Here is a 23,467-nt window from a genome sequence, read left to right as displayed (position 1 = left end):
TGTGTACTGTTTGCTCTTACACTACTCACTCTCACCCCCAGCCCCTACTCCCACACTTTAAACAGCATTTTTAAGATAAATTCTATGCAGGGTGACATTTTTTCATGCTGCTTAACCACTGGGAATATCAATGACGCCCCTCATTGTGATTCGCAAGAGCAGGTGCTTCCTTTGATTACTTTCTGCTCCAACAAGGATGATGTTTCTGGTGCAGTGCCACTTTGGAGGAAGCCATTTTTTTATGGATAGAGTCTGCCAGACCACTGAGAAAGCCTGAAATCATCCTTCTGCTTTAAAGCAGTAGTTTTTGTAGCATTTAAGACACTGCTTCAGCACCAGGGACTTTGTTCTCACCATTTCTGCTCCAGACCCATTGTTTTCTGAATGCACGGGACATGCTATGCATCTCACTCCCTATTGCTGAAAGCATTGTACACAACTAGCATGGTAATGACCATGGCTAGAAAACTGCTGCTGTGCAAGGAAGGAGCTGATGTGCATGTGCCTCGTAGGTAAGTGAGGCAAGTGAAGTAATAAAAGGCAGAAAGGAGAAAAAGCAGTGTAGGAGATCATGGGAACTAGAAGGTAGAAACCGCAGAGATCTCTCACAATTTCCAAACGGTCCCTTCAATATCTCCAGCTGGGCAATGTTTGTCGTCTTGAACCTGTTCATCTTGAAGCTTGTTTACCTGACTTGATAAATAAAAATTGCCACCAGGCTGGCAATTCGGACTCCACTCATTGATAACGCTAATGAGAGCTGAGTGGATTAGCTGTAGGCTGTCCTGCCGCTGTGTTCAGCCAGTGGTAAGTCTGAATTTGTTTCAGAAAATACACAGACGGTTGTTTTTCTTCATGCGCTGGTGATAAAGAGCAGTGAAAGAGGTGTCAAGGCTATTTGATGTATTTGCACTTACACAGGCACTGCTATTGCTGCTGTGTTTTTCCTCCGCTATCCTGCCTTTCCCATGATGGTTTCCCAGTTTTTACGTTACGGTGAGTCAGTGTGGTTTGGGAATATTTGGGGGATTTTAATGTTTGTGATTGTGAAGGCTGAGGGAGGGATTTCAGAAAACCACAGTGTGGTTGAGGTTGGAAGTGATCTCTGGAGGTCATCTGGTCCAACCCATCTGTTCAAACAGGGCCACCTAGAACAGGTTGCCCAGGATCACTTCTAAGGTGGGAGACCCTGTGACCTCTCAGGGCACCTTATCAGTCTTCCAATAAACGTGAAAGTATGATGGGCTATTCCTTGTTGAACTGATCCTTGTGGTATGTCAGCTAGTTCTGCACCCCAAAGTGTAGCAGTTACCTTTAGCACTTTTTATGTTAGCCTGTCTTTCTTTTTTTTCACATCAGCACCAAAACTTAATCTTAATCCCTTAAGATTATTCCAGTCTGTTTTGCCTGTTGTTGCTGTTGTAGGTTTGTGTGTGTGTTTTGTTTTGTTCTGTAGTGGTAAACAAAGCAATGAAGGCTACTTGAAGGATACTTGATTTACAGGGGATGTGATAACATCACAGATGTGTCTATTTGATTTGAAAGCGAGTGCTCTGCCTCCCTTTACCAGTTCGATGTGCTGAGCAAGTGTCCCCTGGAATAAGTGTTTTGAATGTGCTCAGTTCTCCTTTTCTTCTGTCTCCCATCCAGGATTTGAGCATGGCCACCCAGCCACACACTGTGACCAAGGTGGAGATCCCTGACCACGTTCTTTACACTGTAGGAACATGTGTTCTTGTTATTGGCTCTATTGGCATCATAGGGAACCTCCTGGTTCTCTATGCATTTTACAGGTATTTCCTTCACAGTTAATCTGACTTGCCTTGTAGCTTGTTTGTGCCTGTGGGCAGATGTTCTGCACTGATTTCCTCTTGGATTAAATCTCCAAGCAAAGGTTGATGTCATCAATGACATACACCCCACATGCAACCATGCTCATCACTGATATACTCCCACGTAAATTACTCATGTTTTAAGGTTTGTAAGAAAATAAAGAAATAAATATACAGAACCTTGTTGTAGTAATACTTCTAATGAAAAACGTAGAGAAAAGTTTAATACTTTTAATACTAGAAACAGCGATCCCTACCTTGCATGTTGCTTCACTCCCCCTGCAGAGTTTGCAGGTTATTTAACAAAAGATGATGCTCTTCCAACCAGCCTAGACTGTCCTGCAGCTAGAGTACACAAAAAGCTCATGAAAAGAATAAATAGCTGCCTTCAACTCCACACAGTGTTGCTAGATTTCCAAATCCTTCTTGCTCACTGTTTGCTGTCATTATGCATTTTGATGCAGAGTGGGTCTACAATGACAGAAACACCAGCGGGGTTATGAATCAAGCTTTAGTTTACTATTCTTAAATGTTTGAACTGAAAAACCATGTATGGTTGATTTGAATAACTGGGTCTTATATGAGGGAGAAAATTGAATTTCTTGCAGCTGTAGATCACTTCATGATTTTTGCAGCATAAGCTCTCAATTTTTCTTGAAATTTGTTTGTTTTAGCTGGCAAAATGAAAGTATTAAGCTGTCAAAGTAGAAAAATCTCCATAGGCAGATGAACACCTGCAAAGAAGTGAGTTCTGCACCCCTCTCACCCAGTTGTTGCAGAGTTATGAAAGCCGTGACTTTATTAGTCATCTCAACACTTCTGCAACTATCTTAATTTCTCAGTATTCTTTTATTAATAAGAGGAAAGGAATTCCTGCTAGTTGCAGATATTGGTATTTCAGAAGCACATGAGAGGCCTCAACTGATAGGCTGAAGAAGACACTCAGAGAAAAGAAGGTTCATTTCAAGCTATTGAGAATTGCTGCATGCAGTTTCCAAGAATAAAGCTATGTATGAAATCCTCTTTGCTTCCTACACTCAACAGAATGTGCAAAGATGCCTCTTTTTGTACCTCACACTGTGAAAGGTCCTGAGTTCAAACTCTAGGTATCATGGCTTCTCCATACAAGCAAAACAGTTTCATTTTGAGGGTCTAGCAGTTCAACATTACACCTTCTCAGTATATTCATCAGAAGTGCCAACTGTAAGGTAAAGGGGCGGTGAACTCACAAATTAATGTACCTTGTGGAACTAATATTTGGTAAGAAAAATAAGGGAATATTCAACCACATAACCCAAAGTAAGAGGGAGGTTCTTTATTCCATTACCACTATCTTTACTCCTCTTAGCCAGAGCCAAGGGTAATCTTGAATACCAGCTGACAGATTCCTAAAAGGTTGTAACTCCAGATTACCAAAACCAGGTTCTTCTGCTCTTTAACCTGTGTCACAGCCTGGGTTTGCACTGTGCAGCACACATTTGGTGTTGGTGCTCCTACAGGGACTCTAGGAAAGAGGCAGACTGCTCTTCCCTGAACAAAGCCATGTTTTTAAAAATAGGTGGAATTCTCTTCTGCTGGTTGAGGAAAGGATTCATTTTATCACCCCTGCATTTGTCAGTCACCGTTTTGAAATGACTGCATCTATAGTTGTAGTAACTGACAGGTGGTTGGCAATTGATGGTGGCAAACAACCACCCATTCCTCCTGGAGAGTGTTTGTTTATGCTAGGAAGTTAAGCTATGAACTTACTGATTGTTCATTTAGTCTATTTAAAGTCATGTGTTTCTCATCTGTTTTTAAGCAACAAGAAGCTGAGGACGCCCCAAAACTACTTTATAATGAATTTGGCTGTGAGCGACTTCCTGATGTCGGCTTCTCAGGCACCAATGTGCTTTGTCAACAGCTTGCACAGAGGGTGGATCCTTGGAGATATAGGTACTTCTCAACACTAATTCATCCCTCAGCAGCTCCACACTGCCTGCAACCTGTTTTAGCCTTAACAGTCTAGGCTTGTGCAATGGAAAGAACTGAACAAGACTCTGGAGTGACAACCCAGGTTCTTGACATGATTGTTCCACATGATGGCACATATTTTGTGTCATCTTTATTTTGGAAAGAAAGTAGTCAACAACACCATGTAAATCAAGTGATTCTTTAGGTTGTAAGAGCAGATGCCATGGCTAAAGATGGGTAGAAAAACCTTATTAAGTCATAAATATTTTTTCTGTATTAGTTTAAGAACAAGTAACCTTTTAGAAATGTATGTTGATATCTACTAACATTCTCCCTAGGAATCTAACAATTAATTAAAAGATTTAAATAACAATAGTCAGTTGAGGAGTGTCTGTGAATATAAACTCTGCAAGTTTAAAGATATTTTCAGTCTTGCTTATGCTGTTAGGTAAAAGTAGACCACGTCTTATTTACTTAGTATAAGTTATCACACTGCCACAAATTAAACCATTGATTTAGGTTAAGTGGGACTTGGTCCTTAATTGGGGATTACTTTAAAAGTCTGCTTTAAGATTGAATTTGGTATTGCAACTGTCTCCCATTCTTCATAGTCTATTGTCTGTAACCACACGGGGTGACACCAGATCTCAAGGGATCATTTAACACAGGTTTCTGAATCAGGTTTGGTAGAGTGTAACTCCACAACTTTTCATCTGCTAGTCCAATGCCTGAGTGCAAAGAGGGGGAAAAAATCTCTTTTGGTTAAAAAAAAATATATATATATATAAATAAATAAATATATAAATAAAAATATATAAAATATATATAAATATTTTATTAAGTGCTGTATTTAATAGGAGCTGGAGCTATGTTTTACAGCCAGTCTTTTAGCCACCAAATTTAAACTGCTCCTGCATTTTGATGCCATATAAACCAAAGTCATTTTCTGAGACATCCATTTGTCATTAGCAGACAGATATCTGCTGCAGCCTGTTAAGATCGATATATTGGGCAACAGTCCAGGAAAAAGTAACATTAATTAGATTGGATTTTCTTTGAGGCAGTTTTCCATTGACAAAAGGTTCCCAGCTACAGCCCACGGTGGAGAGTAGAACTTGTTAACATGTACATTTGTATTTTGTTAACATCTGTGTTTTTCCTAATGAACACTTAATAATTATGCAGTTGTGAGGCTACGGAAACTCTTTTAATGGGAGAGAATCTCTGAGCCAAGTTAAACGCCTCCCCCACCCCCCTCCCAAAAAAAAAAAAAAAAAAGTAAATAAATTTGTCATGTCAGACTGTGAGAGAAAACAAATATCTGTTTAAGAAAAGGAAAAAAAAAAAAGTCATTGCCATTTTGTGCTTCAGGTTGTGACTTGTATGCTTTCTGTGGAGCGCTCTTTGGAATAACCTCGATGATGACCCTGTTAGCTATTTCTGTTGACCGCTACCTGGTGATCACCAAGCCCCTGCGATCCATCCAGTGGACTTCAAAGAAGCTCACCATGCAGATAATTGCTGCTGTGTGGTTGTACTCACTGGGGTGGAGCGTGGCCCCACTCTTCGGGTGGAGTATGTCATCTGCTTGCACTCTCTTCTAGTGTTCCCTGCACAGTCTGTTTTGCCTTGCTCAGGATATTAAAAAATAAGATTTCAGAAAAGGTCTTGAATGGATGCATAGATACTGCCTTGTGGTTTGCTGTCATAACATATTACCTACGTTTATCGCAGTGCCATGCCCTGTTTTTTCGTTGGTTTTTGTTTTGCCTTGGGCTATGTTCAAGATCAAGCTGCAGACCATGATTTAGGTATACCCGAGAGTTTGGCAGTCAGGACCATTTCTCCACGTGTACACTTGCATTCTCAGATCACGCATTATAATACAAGCAACATAGCTTTATCTGTACAGCATGGCATTTATTTTGATCACTCAGTTGTTGGACTGGTGACTAAACAAACTTTGGGCATGTGTGCAAATAACCTATTCCTTGTATTTCATAGGTTCCTATGTGCCTGAGGGCTTGATGATTTCCTGTACATGGGACTATGTAACCTACTCCCCTGCAAACAGAAGTTACACCATGATTTTATGCTGCTGCGTATTTTTTATTCCCCTAATAATAATATTCCATTGCTACTTATTTATGTTCCTGGCCATAAGAAGTACCGGCAGGTAAGTTCAAATATGTAAAATTCCTTCTTTCTTGTATTAGAAGATTTTCTCAAATTAGGATGCAGTTAAATCTGAATCTAAAATTAATCTGAATTGAAATTGGTGATAAAGTGGCAGATAATTAGCAGCTGCAGCTGAAGAAATATTTTTGCCAATGTGAAAAATGGAAAGGATATGCATTTTGGAGTAGAGAACAAAGTAGTCTCAGGTAGTTCTAGTCTTAGCCCAGAGTGTGGTAATTAGTAGTACTTCAGATAATTTGATAGTTTTTGATAGTTTTGATGTTTTGTATTTCAGATTTGCAATAAAAGGAACATGGTTCCTGTGCATTCCAGTATGGTTGTCAGCTCCAAGGGTCATCCTAAATAGTATGTAGCAATGGGAGCATCACCTACCTGTGAGCTGCTCTATAAGTGTAACAGTCCTCAGATTTTTGACAGCTTTATTTAAGACAGGCATCCCAGAAAACCCTGTGCACCACTAAAGCAGAAACACAGCCACACACACAGAATTTGGCTACATTTGTTAGGACTTTTTTTTTTTTCCCCTCCAAAAGCCTTGGCTTATATTTGTAGGGTTGAAGGAAAAATTTAGGAGGGTGCTAGATCTGTAAAAGAATTTCATTTTGTCAGCTTGTTTCCTCTAATGAGAATATTACTTGTCTGTTGTCTGATCCAACCCTGTCTGAGGTTGTGAGCCCTTCCTGCTGCTTGCTTCTGGTAATTACTATCTTCAACTTGAAATAGGTCTTCCTTTAACAACACTTGTATGTAAAAGTTATTCCTATGATAAATGATATAAAATTACTTTATCTCTGTGTGTGTGTGTGTGTGTATATATACATATATTTTTTTTTTTTTTTTAATTAAAGCATAGGGTGTTTTTTTGATTTGTGAAGAGGAATCAACATGAGGCTTTTTGGCAAAAATACTTGTCAAAAATATTTTGACAAAATTGTTAGTGAGTAAACCTGCAGGGAAGTAAAAATGTCCCCCTAAGCATTTTGGGCTGTATTCCTCAGAGTAGTGAGGCTATTTCAGCACATGTTACTCAGTAAACTGGACTTTGTCCCTTGAAAATGAAAAGTCATCAGATTTCATTTTTGCATCCAACTGTGCTTTTCCTTGCTTCACCTCTGAGAGCAACGAGGGGCAGGGAATATCAGTGTGTCAGGGTAAGGACATGTCAGCCCCATTCTGTAGTCTCAATGGTTTCTCTATCTCAGTCCCACAGGCAGACTGAGCCCAAACAAAATGCCTAGGACCACACTACATAAATTATGTTTTAGATTTTTAACCATCAGAGGACCAAAGAAGAGTGAGAGCAGGAAAGATGAAATCTGCTTCATTTTTACACACGTGCAAAATGCATTAGAGAATTAGAGAATGCATTAGCGACATTGCACCTAGCTTCTTCATAGGATGGTGCTGATGTATCTGTTTTGTTTTGTTTTTTTTTTTTTCCTTACAGAGATGTTCAAAAGCTAGGATCCTGCAGCCGGAAATCCTACCTCTCTCAGTCCATGAAGAATGAATGGAAATTGGCCAAAATTGCTTTTGTGGTCATCATTGTGTATGTCTTGTCCTGGTCTCCGTATGCTTGTGTCACTTTGATTGCCTGGGCAGGGTAAGTGGAAGCATTCAAAAAAGCACTTATACCAAAATGTTTATATGATTATCTTTTTTTTTTTTTTTTTTTTTTTTTTTTTTTTGGAAAGGCTTTAGGTAGTTATTAATTAGAGGTGATGATGTGCCCTTTACTGAATCAGAGCATAATCTAGGTTGGAAAAGATCTTAAAGACCATCAAGACCACCCATCAACTTGACCTACTAAGTTCCATCACTAAACTATGTCCCTTAGTGCGACCACTGTCATTGTACCACCATTATATCCTTGTGCATAAATTCAGCAAAGGGGTTACTTGTCTAGTTTTTGTGCACATTTTTAATTATGATGCTTTATCTGTTAATTTTGGTACACATTATTTTCTCTCCTCCATGATACTTTTCTTGCATGAAGTCTGGTTTCATGGAGGAGTTACTTCTTTTCTCGCCTAATACTACTTCTCTCAATAAACTTCCTCTGTTGCTTCCTCTGGCAAAGGGCAGAAAAGAGGCTATATTCCCAAACCTTCACTTGTGAGCTCCTGCCTTCCTTCCTTCACCCATTCTCCCCTCCAAGGGGATGTATTGTCTTGTCAGTGCATGCTCTATTACTCTAGTTGTAATTATCCTGCACTTGTGTTGATCACATGTGACAAAGAATCACTGTTGATGTTCGTAGAGTATCCAAAAACATATATTTTTAAAAAATAAAGACTTAGATTGTGACTATCTGGGAAAAGAGTTTGGCAATAAGAAATAAGCCAGAATAAAAATTAAAATCTTCTAGCAAAAGCATCCATACTGCACAGTAATGGGTGTCAGTGACCCATGCTACAGAAGGAAGAGAAAACTCAAAGTAGTGGGATGAATAGTCCCGTTTTAGACTTTAAGCTTCCACAGTCAGTCATGTGGTTATCCCTGAATAGATAACTGATTACTTGCACATCTTCCACCTCTTCCAAGTAAATGAAACCAAGTATACACTGTCAAAAGCAAGCCTTTCATCTGAGCAAAGAATGAGTTTGAAAAATTACGTTTTCAGCAGTATTTCTTACCACAAGACCACAAAACAAAAGCAGTCAAAAAGAGTGATATGTTTCAGTAAATTAGTATTAATCCATGGCATAGCTCCCTGTAATGATTTTTCCTTTGTTTTAGCCGAGGCAACACGCTAACTCCGTATTCCAAATCTGTGCCAGCTGTTATTGCCAAAGCTTCTGCAATCTACAACCCCATCATATACGCAATAATTCACCCGAGATACAGGTACAGTAAGCATATAGGTATGTGTACAACTCTACATGCAAAGGTGCTTTTTAAAATCAACAGACAACCCCCATTCCTTCAACCTTGCCCTGTGCAGTGCATGCTGCAACCCATGGATGCTGGTGGTCAGACCCTGCCCCGTGTCCATCTGGTACAGGGAGACTAAACTGCATGTGGAGCTCTAGGTGTGGCCTCAAGAGTGGCCTGCAGAGGGTATCACTTCCTCCCTTCACTTTTCTTTCCCCTCACATCTCTGCTCTGATGGTGCTGCATGTCACCACAGCTAATGGGAGGACATGATGGTGCTCAGGGTCATCTCTTGCCATATCAGCTAAAGAGCACTCCACAGATAATGGGTCACAACCAGTGTGGCCTATAAATCATATCATCACGTTGATGCAAATGTTCAAAACTTAATTCTCTGAAGCTTCAGTACTAGTTGATTTGGGGAAAAACTCTGTAGGAAGCAAATAGTATCTTTAAAGATATTCTGTGCCAAGTGGGTGCTCTAAGCTGATAATGCAGGTGAAGATCCCTGGAAATGAGAAAGGTTTTCAAATATCCTGAATATACTGCCTTTTGGTTAGCAGGCTTTCTAACTTTGGTCAGTAAGTATTTGTCTTCAAAAAGTAAAGCAAACATTTCTGAAGTACCCTCCTTTGTGGAAAGAAGTCTATTCCAAAAGCTCAGTTTCCACATTTATTTTGTTTTTGTTTTATATTTGTCAGATGAACTTTTGGAGAGCCTTTCTATTCTTTGCCTTTACCAAAAATACTAGCATTGACTTTTATTTATACATATATAATGTTTCACAATATACTAATATGGTTGAGTGGGCAAAATGTACATATTTGTACAGATATCAATTACTGTATGTTTTAACACAGACAACTGTGCTAGCCCAGCACAACATCACTTACAAATACCCAAACACTGTTCAGTCTCAACCAGCTGCATGGTTAGCTAACTGTTCTTTCCTTTTTAGTTCTTTCTTAACTCTCTCCCAGACAGTGAATCAGTTTCTGAGCCTAAAGGTATGAATTATGCTTTTTATCCCGGTCTTTTGACTGCAGTTTGTTTCCACTGAGGTGAGGTAACAGTGAGTTGTACAAAAAATATCTGTGTGTTGTCGAATTGATGAGAAACCTATAAGAATAAGTGAATAGAATGATAAGGTAATACCCCATAAAAGACACCTCCAATGAATCAGACACCTTTCCCTTCTCAGAAGAAGGTTCATTATAATCTTCATTAATAACTTCTTTACAGCTCTCAAACATCCCAGTGGGTGTCTAAGAGACCAGCCTTCTCCAGTGTTTAGGAAAAGTGTGAGAAGTAACCACCTTGCATTGCAGAAAGGTCACCCATTTGTGTCCTCACTGTATAAAAGACTGAAATACTGCTCTTTGGCCTATCTAGGACCTGGAGATGTGTAGTATGGGCACATCAAAATTATTGGCTCTTCAGTTGTGTGGTCCTAAAAGGATTTATAAAATTCTTTTGCAAGAGAATGAGACAGCATAGTGCTCTGCTGAATGGTTTCAAACAAGGACAAACTTACTCAGTGCATCCCAGAGACTGACCGTTTCTGAAAGCAACGTTTTTATTTAGAAATGCTCTCCCAGCTTCAGCTGAGAAACACGTTCAAGAAGTGGCAGTCAGTCACACCTATTAAAGCTTCTAAAATGCTTTCTAAAAATCCAGCAAAAGGTTTAGGGATGTGATAAATTTTTGGAGGAAAGACAGGGATGCCATGGAGATAAATGTAGAACTGCCACTAGATGGCAGAGTTGGTCGTCTGCACAAAGTGTGTCTAGCCCGTGAAGCAGAAAATTTGCTGTTACATTGCCTGAAACCGTGATTTTGGAGCTGGAACATAGAGAGCTAATTGTTTTAAATATCTGATGAACGAAAGAGTGGTTGAAGGCAAACAAACAAACCTTAAAGCTTTTTAGAAGACTAGAGGAAATATACCCAGAAATGGTGACAACACATATCTTGTATGACAATATCTGCTACCATAACTAAGACTTTTGCGTCCTCCAGAAGACCTGAGTCCATTTTAGTTTTTGAAGGTTAAAGAGAATTTCAGTTTAGAATAGAGAATGACTGCTCTCCCATGGCTTGCATGAGTTTAATGAGAAGATGTGTGTGGATGTCTGACACATTTTGAACCTGGTATTATTTTTCTGAACCACAGCTGTTGTGTTCAGTAATTCCTTATATTGTTTTTTACAAGTGTATTTTCAAAGCAGATACAACAGAGCGTACTGCTTCAATTACTCTTTTCCTACCAGCATTGGCTTTACATGTAAGGCTGTATTAAGAAAAAAGGCTCATGCCAGAACAGGATTTCAGATACTCTCTTATTTTTTTTTTTCCCTGCTTCTTAATTTGTATTTCAAGACATATCAACAACAGAAGTGTTTATGCAGTTGTTGTGAAGATATTTTATAGACTTGGGATTCATCCAGTCAGGAAAAGGAGTAATGTTGTGTCCCTTGTGGTGAAACAAGCATGCAGCTTTAAAACTGAAAAAGCAGCTACAGTTTGCCAACAAGTCAGCTGGTGAAAATATGTTGGCAGGAGCAATTTTGCTTTAATAGTGAGTAATGAGCATGTATGTAAAGATCAACATTTCTGGATAGTTTCTGAATCTTCTAATCTTTCACATTATGCCTTTAAAGTAATTTATCCGATAATATCCTTAATGGACTAGTCTGTTCAGGCCCAAGAGGCAGGGGTTTGGCAGGGGTAGTAGTAAACTGCAGTTTTGCATTGAAACTACTGAACTTTGTTAAATCTGACTTCTTTTGAAATCTTACTTGAAAACAACACATAGATATCAGGATCTAAAGAATTCAGGTACTGACAAAAATGACAGTGTAATGCTACCAAAGCAGGCTGCTATTTTACACAGAGAACTGCTGTTGCTGCATCTTAATATCTCGACAAATCAAATGAAATCAAATGAACCCTTTTGTGGGATTTCTTTACAACAACTACAACAAAAAAAGTATGCTGCAATGAATGTAACTGAAAATGCAGTGTGGATCTCTGTGTTAGCACTTGGCTTTTGAGAAATGAGAGGTTCTTAGAGGTTGTTATATAAACCTCCACCCACCAATTCCTACCAGTAAAAACAAACAAAAAACATCTGGAACATCACTGGAACTAACAAATATGTTAAAGTAAGTAAAAGCATGTAAACCTTAATTTCATGAAATGCTGTTCTGTGAGGGAAGAAAGTTTCATGGGCAGAGGCCGATGGCATGACGGCCGACAGAGGTTCAACATGGCTAAGTGCTGGGTCCTGCACTTTGGCCACAACAACCCCATACAGCGCTACAGGCCTGGGGCAGAGTGGCTGAAAAGCTGTGCAGAGGAACAGGATCTGGGGGTGCTGGTCGATGCTGTCCTGAACAGGAGCCAGCAGTGTGCCCGGGTGGCCAAGAAGGCCAACAGCATCCTTGCTTGTATCAGGAATGGTGCAGCCAGCAGGACCAGGGAGGCGATCATCCCCCTGTACTTGTCTCTGGTGAGGCTGCACCTGGAGCACTGTGTTCAGCTTTGGGCCCCTCGCTACAAAAAGGACATCGAGGCCCTGGAGCATGTCCAGAGAAGGGCTATGAAGCAGGTGAAGGGCCTGGAACAGAAGTCCTATGAGGAGCGGCTGAGGGAGCTGGGGTTTGTTCTGGAGAAGAGGAGGCTCGGGGGAGACCTCATTGCTCTCTGCAACTACCTGAAAGGAAGGTGTGGGAAGCTGGGCTTGGGCCTCTTCTCACAGGTAACTATTGATAGGACTAGAGGAAACATCCTCAAGTTGCACCAGGGGAGGTTTAGGTTGGAAATGAGGAGACATTTCTTCTCAGAAAGAGCAGTCAGTTATTGGAAGGGGTTGCCTAGGGAGATGTTGGAGTCCTCGTCCCAGGAGGTGTTTAGGCAATGGCTGGACATGGTGCTTAGGGACATGGGTTAGTGGGTGATATTGGTGGTAGGGGGATGGTTGGCCCAGATGATCTTAGCGATCTTCTCCAACCGTAATGACTCTGTGAAATGCAGTGCTCTGGTTAGCATCACCCTGCCAGTCCTTGGCAGCAGTGCGAAGCAAGGCCATCTGGCACTGCCCAAGGAAGGCTCTTGGGCTCTCTGCTCCATGCAGGCCTGGGAGGAATAGAGCCGTTTAACCATTACTGATGTTTTACTTTAATGACTAAGGCAGGTTTTAAGTTCTTTCAGACCTAGATCATTCTCTGTTTTTCCAGTGAAGAGCAGAAGAGGATGCTAATTCCTGACAGAAGTTGTGGGAGTTACTATGATACAAATAAATAGCAATATCTTGAGTTTTCTGACCCACTCCTCCTGTGTCTTAGCACAGAGGAGGCCTTCGTAGTAGCTAACCTGAAAGTCTTCTGGGTTAACCTTATAATTGGAAGCAATCATGTTTTTCAAGCTATTTTCAGTTCTTGCTACTCATCCATGCAGCTCTTCCATGGGTGTTTTGAGCCAAGGCTCTGAAGCCACCTGTTATTTTCCTTTTGGCCTTTCAGTTGAGTACTTTCCACTAGCTATACCATGCTGTTTCCATGTGGTCTTTAAGTCAATGAAAAACAAAAACTATGCTGAGATTATGGAAAGAGACAGTGCTGTCACCACACCATTTTCAAAGCTGCATCATCAGTGTGTCATTAAGTAGTTTGTCTTTTTCTTCTACTATTTTCCTTCAGAAAAACCATCCACAATGCTGTTCCATGCTTGCGGTTCCTGATACGAATATCGAAGAATGACCTCCTGAGGGGCTCCATAACTGAATCATCATTCAGAACCTCTCTCTCCAGCCATCAGTCTCTTGCTGGCAAGACCAAGAGCACTTGTGTTTCATCAGTTTCCACTGGAGAAGCTGTAAGTCTTTTCTTGTTTCTACTAAGGAAAGTGCGTATAATGTTTCTCCAACTCCAAGCATAAGTTACTAAAAATACATACGCAAAATTAGAGAATGGAAAAGAGTTTGTTCTCGGCTAAAGGTTTTTGGTCATGTGAGGTCATTTCTCCAAACCCTTTGTGTGAATTCAACCATGATGATTTTTGATCAGAAAAAAATATTGGGACTAGCATATCTGGTTGATTCAGATGCTTACATGGAGCATGGGTGTTTTGGTTAAGTCTTTAATATGAATTTGAAGTGTCATTGTCAGGCACCCCCCATGTCAAGCACCAACCATTTATCTCATCATTCAGTAGGTGAGATGGAGGACAGGACCATTTCCCATATAAAGTATTCTAACCTATCCTGTCTACTTTAAAGAAAGTCCAAGAAAACTTGTTCCTTTATTTATCTGTTTTTTAACCCAGAGAAGTGAAAGGCTCCTGCACCTGCTGTGAGGTGTGGTGTTCTGTAAGCATTGTACCCTAAGTCTCAGTAAGGACGGTGGTCGGGCTGGAGTATACTTGCCAATGGTGTGGAGTCTTTTTGAAGGAAAAACTCATGTCTTAGGAATTCAGCATGTATAACGTGTCATTTAGGTTACATTTTGGGGAGAAAAAAAAAATGGCAGCATGAGCCCTGTCTCTCTTTTCCAACCAAGCAGAATTAAATGGGAAGCAGGTCTCATAGCAGGAGGGTTGGAGGAGCTAAGAACAAAAAAGTCTCTTGGGGCTCCTCACAGCCCTTCTTGGCATGACCTCACCTGCCCCTCTGCATCGCAAGCAGCTGGCCTTGCACACGAAGACACTGGGAACACAGGGACCCGCACTGCTGGGTGGCAGCCCTGGCACAGAAAGCGCCCAGAGTGGCGGCTGCAATCCGTAACCTTCCATAGAGGTATAAATTGCCGTGACAGGTTGAGCAGTGAGCTCTTGGCTCTCCTCTTCAGCCAGGTGACAGTGCTCTGAGTGAGGAGGAAGTGATTCTTTGCGTGCTGCACCCTGCAAGCTGCTGCTTCCAGGGTGCTGTCACTGAGAGTCAGACCATGCAGCTATGCTTCAGTGAAATCACGAGTGACTTGGGGAAGACAGGGGTCCTTGAGTTGGAAATGAACCTAGGACCACAAGGGAAAACAACATGAACAGTGCACCCATCTTGAATGAGATACTGTGCAGAGCAGTTCAATACTGTTACTGTTTTACTGTTTGGGAGATAGATAAGTACTGGACTTTGACAATTATCCATATCCAACATTCTCTCTGGTTCATTAGTAGCTATACAACTTTTTTTTTTTTTTTAGATGTTAATGGATTTTTTTTTAAAAAAAAAAAAAAGGAAATGTAGCACTGAATTTTTCCTTGAGACTCAAAGTTGCTCCTTTCAGATAACAGCATCAAGGAGATTTTTGAACTTTTTCATGGGACAGACAGTAAAGCCAACACACCTGAGCAAAAAGCACACCATTCACTGAGAAACCAAGCAGTACCAGACAATGTAAGCAGAATTCCCAGGGTGCTGAGAAGAAATTCAGACCTTATGGTGATTAAATCAAAGAGAAGAATAAAAATTAAAAACCAAACAAGCAAAACAAACAAACAAAAAAAAACCACACACTTTAATTCGCCTGAGGGGGAAGACTTACTGCCTGAGCCCTAATAAAAAGAATCCACCCTATTACAAAGGACAGGTTACTTTATCAATGTGCCAGTAGTCTAGAAAGAGTGTATTTGGTATGGGATTGTTTAACAGCCTGAGCAAACAGTCCACCCGTGTGAGCCACCCTGAGGTCATGGGGACCACTTGTCTGCTTAGACTTGTGCTTGATTTGCGCACTGTAGATAGCATGTGTAGCACCATGGAAAAGTGCTAGTATAGTTTAAAAAAGGGAGGATCCTCACTTTTTTTTTTTTTCCCCTACCCTTTGCCTATTAATTTTCCTTGACTTGAAGTCTGTTCCTAACTTCTCTCCCCATTAATCCTTTATTTGATGTCAAATGCAGTAATATCTGCTGGATCATGCATCCCAATCTGTCCTTTACAGTTGTTCACTACTTGGTTTTGGTCCATTGGGGTTAGCAGGTTATTGTGTGAGTTTGGCTGGTGCTGGTGTTTAAAGAGGTGGGATAGCGTGGATAAGAGGCTTCAGCCCTTGGCACAACTTTTGCTTACAGGTCTCAAATGAAACAACTGCTGTTAGCGATGCGCAGCGCCGTGCTGTGCCGAGCTGACACAGCCAAAAGTAATTGTTCTCAAGGCAACTGACAGCTCAGTGCAGCTGTATGGCTTTCAGCTGAAAGAACAGCTGCTGAAATAAAAGCTCAGCTCAATGACTTGCACATGACAGCAGCACAGAGTGAAATTTTGGAATGCTCCAATAATGTATTGATGGGCAGGAATGACACTAGCAATACTGTAAAAGCAGCAGCTGTTCCCAGCAACACTTTCCGGTGTGCTGTGTACATGTCAGTACAGAGAGCCAACATATTTGAGTCATATGAAGTTATATTTAGTTTGATTAAGTGAAGGAGGAGAAATAAACAGCTAGCAATACCTAAATGCACGAGCAAGGTGATGCAGTGAAATTGTGCATTAGCTTCCCACTTGTGTGGAGCCCCATCTGTCTATCCCTATCTAAAAGCTGTTGTGTAAGGTAGTGGAATGATACCACAGAAACTCAATCAAAAAATCTCCACAGAGTTAGGCATGATTGATGGCCTCTGCCAAGCCTGTAAATGGAATGGCATGGCTGCAGTGTCATGGTTGTGCTCCTTGCTGGCACGTTCTTGGAAGATTGATGCAGACCCCACCCATTGCCTCTCGTCCAGTGATGGTGGTTCAGAGCAGAACTGAGCCTGTGGGGCTTGTGAAGTCCTGGGTGGTCTGCACATCTAGCTGAGACGTATACAAATGTGGTTTTGAACCTGTGCCTGTCCGTGGTTTTGGACCAATTATGGTCATGCAGAATGCCACGGTGCATGTTAAGCATAGCTTTTGGTTGCACTTGCTTAGATAATGGGATCGCATCTTTAGACACCAGGTACTAAGCAACTATAAGCATAACACAAGCAACCAGATAAAAAAGAGTGAATAACTTTGTGGTTAAAAAATATATATATATATATATATATATATATATATATATATATATATAAAAAAATAAAAAATAAAAATACAAAAATAAAGATAAACGACAAGATCAAAAATCAAGTCTCTGCCTGGGGGAGCTTTGAATGTGAGATCTATGTTAGAACAGTTTTAGTTTCCTGTAAGTGTGCAAGATTTCTGCTCAAGTTTGAGAACTTTTAGAATTTGAAAAAGGATGTAATGTCTGAAATCCTTCACCATCTGTAATTAGACCTGGAGCGACGTAGAGCTTGACCCTGTAGAGCCAGCTCATGAGAAACTGCAGCCTCAACGAAGTCATTCTTTCTCAACAAGTCTGAGTCCAGAGAAGAGAGATCTGCTCCCAGAGACCTGTAGCTACAACACAGCATCTGTAGAAAAGGTAAGGAAAAAAACTGTCTTTGCTGGGGAATCTCCATTGTAGTGTCTGATCTTGCTATATAGCATGTTATCTCTGGAATAATCATTCAGTCTTTATGTCCATTTGTTTCATCTGCAGGTTTTATTTATATTGATATTAATGTCCTCTTTACTGTCACTTCTTTTTTTTTTTTTCTTTTCTTTTCTTTTCTTTTTTTTTTTTTTTTTTTTTTAAGTAATGAGAATGCCAATAATATCTTATTAAATTTTTTCACTGACACGTTGCCTGGTTTTGGAAAGCCAAGATCAGCTCACAGCTCTAAAGCTGAATTAAAGAGGATTCAACAGGGTCAAATGTAAGAAGTTGACTTTGTCTCTTTGCATGTTCATCTACCCCAGGTCTGGTTCCTCCCTTCCCGACCCTTATGTTGACATTGTGGCAGCCTCCTTTCATCACAAAGTCAGGGCTGCAAAACAGAATTTGACATGATAGAAGCCACCATTTTTACTCTTTTCAGTGTACATTAAAATGTTTTATTTTTGTTGAGGGGGAAGACGAGAAAGAAACTCCCATTTCTCCCTAAGGGTGGGAGAGTCTGGCAGCTGCCACCCTTCCCTCACTGAAAGAGGAGATGGTGAGTACTCAGAGCATCTTCTGTGGATGCATCACACTCCTTTCCCAAACCATGGAGGTTTGGTGTCCTGCTGTGAGGAATTCCCCATTCTCTGAGGAACTGCTAAGGATGGGAGCAGTAGGTCACCCACAAGTCAGCTTCTGCCACTACAGTATAACCAGTTTTAAAATGAGTATTTGTGTGATGGCACAATGTCAAGCACATGTCAGTGCTATGTTTTCAAGAACAAAAAGACTTAGGATTTGCAACAGACAAGGATTGGCTGGGATGAATAGCCCCTACTTCTTCGTGGAGCTATTCTGGCATGTAGAGTCTCTGGTGTGGTAGAGATAGCGTAGCTTAAAGCTGAACTTGTTCTAGAAGTTTCCAGCCATCCGGTTACATGGTTCCTGCATGCATCTGCCCTGTCTTCAGTCATGTCTTCTTAAGGTCAAGTCCTGACAAGTCTGTTTTTTTTTCCTCTAACTGTTGTGAATAGTATTGATTAACAATAGCAGTGCAGGAAGTGCAGCAATGATGATAAGACTGTAGAGACGGGCTTCCCGTATCATCTTCTATCACTTTTCAAGGTTGTCTGGATGTCAGTTTTCTGGGGCAGCCATCCACCCTCTTTCCCATAAGCCTTGTTTCTATGATGTTGGTGCTATGTGTGTGGCCCAGGTTTATGCTTACTGAATGTCCTTTCTATGGCACTCACAGGCTCAACTCTTGCTGAAGATAGGGTATGGGCTTAAAGAGGCTTTTGGTGGCCACTCTTCAGTTCCAAAGAAATTTAAAAGCTCTTGAAATGACTATAAACGACTTGTTTCTGCCCAAAGGCTAGTTTTTCCCTGCCAGTGAGGATCAGCAAAGCTGTAACTTTAAGTGAAGGTCTGATAGCATGAAAGGCTTTACTAGAATTGCAAAGAAGCAGTGCAGCTTTATGAAAACTCATGCTGTGCAGACTGCAAGAGTCACCTTGCTCTTCATCCCTCTTCCCTCCTCTGTCTCTCTGATCTGGTAAAATGACTGCTGTGGTCACAAAGAGGTGAAGCTTTCAGGTCTCATACCTTGAAAGCCAAGGGGAGGTGGTGATGAGTTACCACAGCCTCCTTGTGGCACATGTGGTTTATCTTCTTAGGAGATGGAAAAAACTGAAGAACTAAACCCAAGTGTCATAGCAGTTGGTTGCTTGAATTGGACAATATTGATGTAAACTGACTTTAATTGATAATATTGACTTAATATTGACTTAAATATTGACTTAAACTGATGTGGATGAGTGTACACCTTTTTATCCTGGCCTCAAGAAAGCTTCTTGTTATGAAAGGATTGTAGCTGGGCCTTGGCTTCAGTTGTGGTGGCAAGCAACGCAGGCTCAAAAGTTCTGCGTGCTTCCACTGCCCTCCATCAGCCCAGTGTGTCCAAGGTTGTAGGCAAGTGGCAAAGACAAGAGATTATCTCCAGGTACTGGCTTTTGGTGTCACAAGAAAGTAGAAGGAAACGAGACCTGAAGCAGTCTGCATAAGTGTTCAATAATTAAATATTTTAGTAACTGCTGAGCAGTTAGCTAGTAACTAAATAGCAGCTTTAAAAATGATTTTTAGGTGTTTATTTTAGTGTTTTAATAGCATTGCTGGTCTATCTTTGACTGAATTCTAGTTATGGCACTTCCAAAAGTCATTGCTTATGGAAATGCAAGTGTGAACTTACTGAAGGGTCACCTAAGTCTTTGATTTAACAAAAAAGATATATATATATATACATATATATTTATTTTTTAGGAAAAGCATCTTAGGCTTTCTTTAACAAAACTACCTTACTACCGTCTAAAAAAAATTAATGCAACTCTAAATTCTTCACTGACTGAGCTAAAGATTTCTAAATCCCATAGTTCAAGAAGCATTTGGACAACACTCTCAGACACATGGTCTGATTTTTTGGGTGGTCCTTTGGGGACCCAGGAGTTGGACTTGATGATCCATGTTAGTTCTTTCCAACTTGGATATTATGTGATTCTATGATAATGTGTGTTTGCAGTTGTGTTGCCAAAAAAAAAAAAAAAAAAAAGACGTCTCTCAAATGAAAGTAAAAAAGCTATTAACTGTCTCAGATTTGGTCCTTTTTAAAGTACAGAAACACATAGGACTTTCTTCTATCACAAAGATGTGATCCAGCCTTATGGCTTATTGCAATGAGGGTGGGAATAGGGTTGATGTAAAGTGACACTAGGAAACATGGCGTGGTAGTGAGAAGGCCCTTTTGGAAGCACTAAAATGCAGGTGTTTACTATATGGATAATGTAGGTTTGAATGCTCGATTTCAAAGGAGAGTTGCCAGGTGTGCTCTGTGCATCCAGGTTTCATATCAAGGGAATTACCCAACATGAAATGGCGGATGTTAGCTCTGGCCTTGTGTCGATGTGCCCTGTAGAGATGCCTATGACAGGGGAAAGATGGCTCACACTTGCTCAGAGAAGTTGTCCAGCAGGAGCGCTAAAGGGAGTGGGCACCTGTTATTTAGTGCTGCTTTAAACACTGTCATGAACAAGTGCTTCAGTTGTTGGGAAAGCTCTGTGTCCTCTGGGACTAGGATGACTTCCCTCAGCAGGGCAGTGTGGGGATTGGCTGTCACTCAGATGAACCAGTGCCAAGCTCTTTTCTTCTCTCTTCACTCCTTGCACTGAGTCAGCAGGGGCTGAAACCATCCCCAGATTAGCAGTCCCAGTGCTTTAACTAGCAAGGCTCTCCCTATGGGAAAACCTGGAAGTGGTGTCATGCCCACTAAGCCATATGCAGAGCAAACCCAACCTTCTGGTACAGTTAAAACAGCAGACAGGGATGGGTTTTTTTTGTTTGTTTGTTTGTTTGTTTTTGTTTTTCTCGTTCTTTTGAAGTCTTGATTTGGAAGAACAGATTTTACTTCTCTGTCAGGTTTATTTAAACCACTTTTTAGCATATTATGCTTCCCTCCAGTGGATAGATACAGTGGCTAGAGAAATCATTATCAATAGGTATTTGTAAACAATTTGTGCCTGTGGAATAGAACTTCATAATGCAGCAATTTATGCCTGTATCTAATTTTAAACCTAGACTGACAGAGAGAGACATCCACAGCAAAAAGTCTGGTTTTTAGTTTGCAAAAACGTGTCATTTGTTTGAAAACAAATGCATTTGCTTTTTGTCTGTAAAATCAAACTAGATGCTATACAATTATGTATTTTTACCAAATTACTTTATAAGATGACAGTCCCAAAATGTAAATAATAATATTAATAAAGCCTTCCTTATTTGAGTTAAGGAACTGTTTATTTTGTAAGCATAAAGGCAATAATTGCAGCCCACTGACTACAGGGAGACGGTGGCCTAAGAGTCACCCTGCTGGGCTGTAATCATGCTACAATCTGGCCTAACAATTTTAAAAGCTGTTTCTGCATTAAGGCCCTATAAATCAATGGGAATTACATACCAGAATGCTTCAAGAATGCTAAAGTTGAATTCATGATGTTTGTGGGTGCCATAGGTATATCTACAACAGAGGGAATATTTTACAAAACTGTTAAAAGAGGCCCGCACAAAGTGTAGATAATTAAAGTGATAATTAATGTACTTTAAAACCATATTAAGAGTAGTAAGTAGAACTGGAACTCAGAAAGATGCTCTATAGCAATCTCAGTAAAGATTGCTCTTACTCTGAATTCTGTCAGACTTCTTGGGAATACACATATAATGAAGTAAGCTCTGCATTGCACGTTAAATGTTGATTCTTCCCAGGAAGAATCTATAACTTCTTTCTCTATCTGGCACAGTGATTTTATGACTTTAACTATCATTTTCTACAGCAAGCAAAAATTAAGCACTCATGCCTTTCATTGCCAGTGCATTTAAATATTAACTAACACTTTCAAAGCTCACTTACTTTACTCTAGTTTTTTATACTGCGCAGGAAGAGTTATGTAAAGGTCACAGAGGAGTTGCCATCAGGGCCAAGTTAGAAATTTGAGTTCTTTGAAAACAAACAGATGTGAAATGGTTAGCAAAGCAGAATCTCAGTTGCTGTTCTTCCTTTCTTCGTTGGTGGAAGTACTGTCCAGTGTACAAAGCTACCAAGTTTTGCATGAGGCAGTAGAAGGAGCCACTTCAAGACACCATGAGTATAATGTCCTAGAGTCTTGCCTGAAATCTTTTCAATGAGAGAGAGAAGTACAGTTATCCAGTACCTTGAGACATGTCAAAAATGGCATTTTTTTTATTTTATATTTTGTCAGATAAAGGAATGAACTTTTCTTCTTTCTTTTTGATCTCTGATGGTATTAAAGCACATTGTCTTTTGTTTCTTTTAACATTCCGCTTTCCAAGCTGCAGATGTTAACACATAATGATTTTCCTTCTTTCTAGTTAGTGATTCAAATGTTTAGAAAATATGACCGGTGACTCGAGTAGCAAACAGTGATACTGAATATTTCAAATATTGTTTTTGATAGACCTGTGCTGTACGATGACACTAAAGCTTATGTCTCCACTCCAGGTGTCGCTGTCCTCCAGCTGTCTGGAGAAGGTGCTTGGGCAGTCAGTCCTCCACAGTCCCCCTGAAGCACTCGTGGCCAGCTCCCTAAGAGCAGCTTCTCTGCCCGTCGGTTTGAATAGTAGCAATGTCAGCAGAGGAGGAGGCTCAGATACTCCATGGATGGAAGCTCAAGAAAGTCTAAATAATAGAGGCTTGGACTCTATCATTAGCAATACAGTCCCTCGCATCATTATCATTCCTACCTCAGAGACAAACCTATTTCAAGAGGAACTTGATGAGGAAGAGACTGAAATATTCCACTTCCATGACAAAAAGAGTAATCTGTTGGATTTGGAAGGGCTTAGCTCATCAACAGAGTTCCTCGAAGCTGTTGAGAAATTTCTATCATAAGTGTGTCAAAAGAAAACTTTCCGGCAATTATTTTCTTGGCATCTTCTCTGCTTAATTATACCAAATAACTGAAGCCTTGTAGGTTAGATCATCAGGCTTTTTGTATGTTTATACGGTAGTCACTAGGCAGCCTTCAGTTTTATCTTTGTCCAGACCAGTTCAGGCATGGAAACAAGCTTTCTTTCAGACTGCACTGCAGGAAATGAGCAGTGGAAGATCTGGCAGCATGATCAAGTACCATCAGTTGAGTCGCTCTCCTGCTTCGTGGGGCCCTGAACCTTGATTTGTAACCACAGATGCCAGCAGAAGGAAAAATAATTGAACCAAGAGCTGGGGGAGCTGCTGCATGCTTCTGCTACCTGCATGTGAAACAGCATTCATGTTTTGGCAGCTCTCCTCTGGATGGCGAAGGGAAGCACCATGAGGCCACAGCTTCCACCAGTAATACTGCTAGATGACCTGAACTGTCTTTTAATCAAATTACTTTCAGCATTTTTATTTTATTTATTTTACTTTATTTTTTTTTGTAATATGCAGCTTTCTAAATGTAAAAAGATGGACTTACTGTGTAACTGGGAAGTAACTGCTTGCTTATAAAGTTTAGTGATAGAAGTTTGGATTTTACCTCAGCATTAGTGCAATCACCTGAATGTCGCAATGCAAGGTGAATGTGCTAAATGCAATGTGCTAAAACTTAT

The 23,467-nt window shown here is 40.4% G+C and overlaps 1 protein-coding gene across 1 annotated transcript; it reads left to right on the top strand.

Moving 5' to 3' along the window:
- Positions 1–1,611: 1,611 nt before the first annotated feature.
- Positions 1,612–22,769, top strand: LOC309877646 (melanopsin-like; the record flags this gene model as incomplete). Its single annotated transcript, XM_082759233.1, has 9 exons — positions 1,612–1,793; positions 3,634–3,767; positions 5,157–5,360; positions 5,790–5,961; positions 7,432–7,587; positions 8,724–8,831; positions 13,559–13,733; positions 17,111–17,260; positions 22,380–22,769. The coding sequence occupies exons 1-9, from the start codon at positions 1,660–1,662 to the stop codon at positions 22,767–22,769; spliced, it is 1,623 nt and encodes a 540-aa protein (XP_082615359.1). The 5' UTR covers positions 1,612–1,659.
- Positions 22,770–23,467: the final 698 nt, after the last annotated feature.

Source organism: Aythya marila, assembly GCF_965140915.1.
Source record: "Aythya marila genome assembly, chromosome: 4".
Classification (NCBI taxonomy): domain Eukaryota; kingdom Metazoa; phylum Chordata; class Aves; order Anseriformes; family Anatidae; genus Aythya; species Aythya marila.
This window is presented reverse-complemented; position numbering and strand designations above follow the sequence as displayed.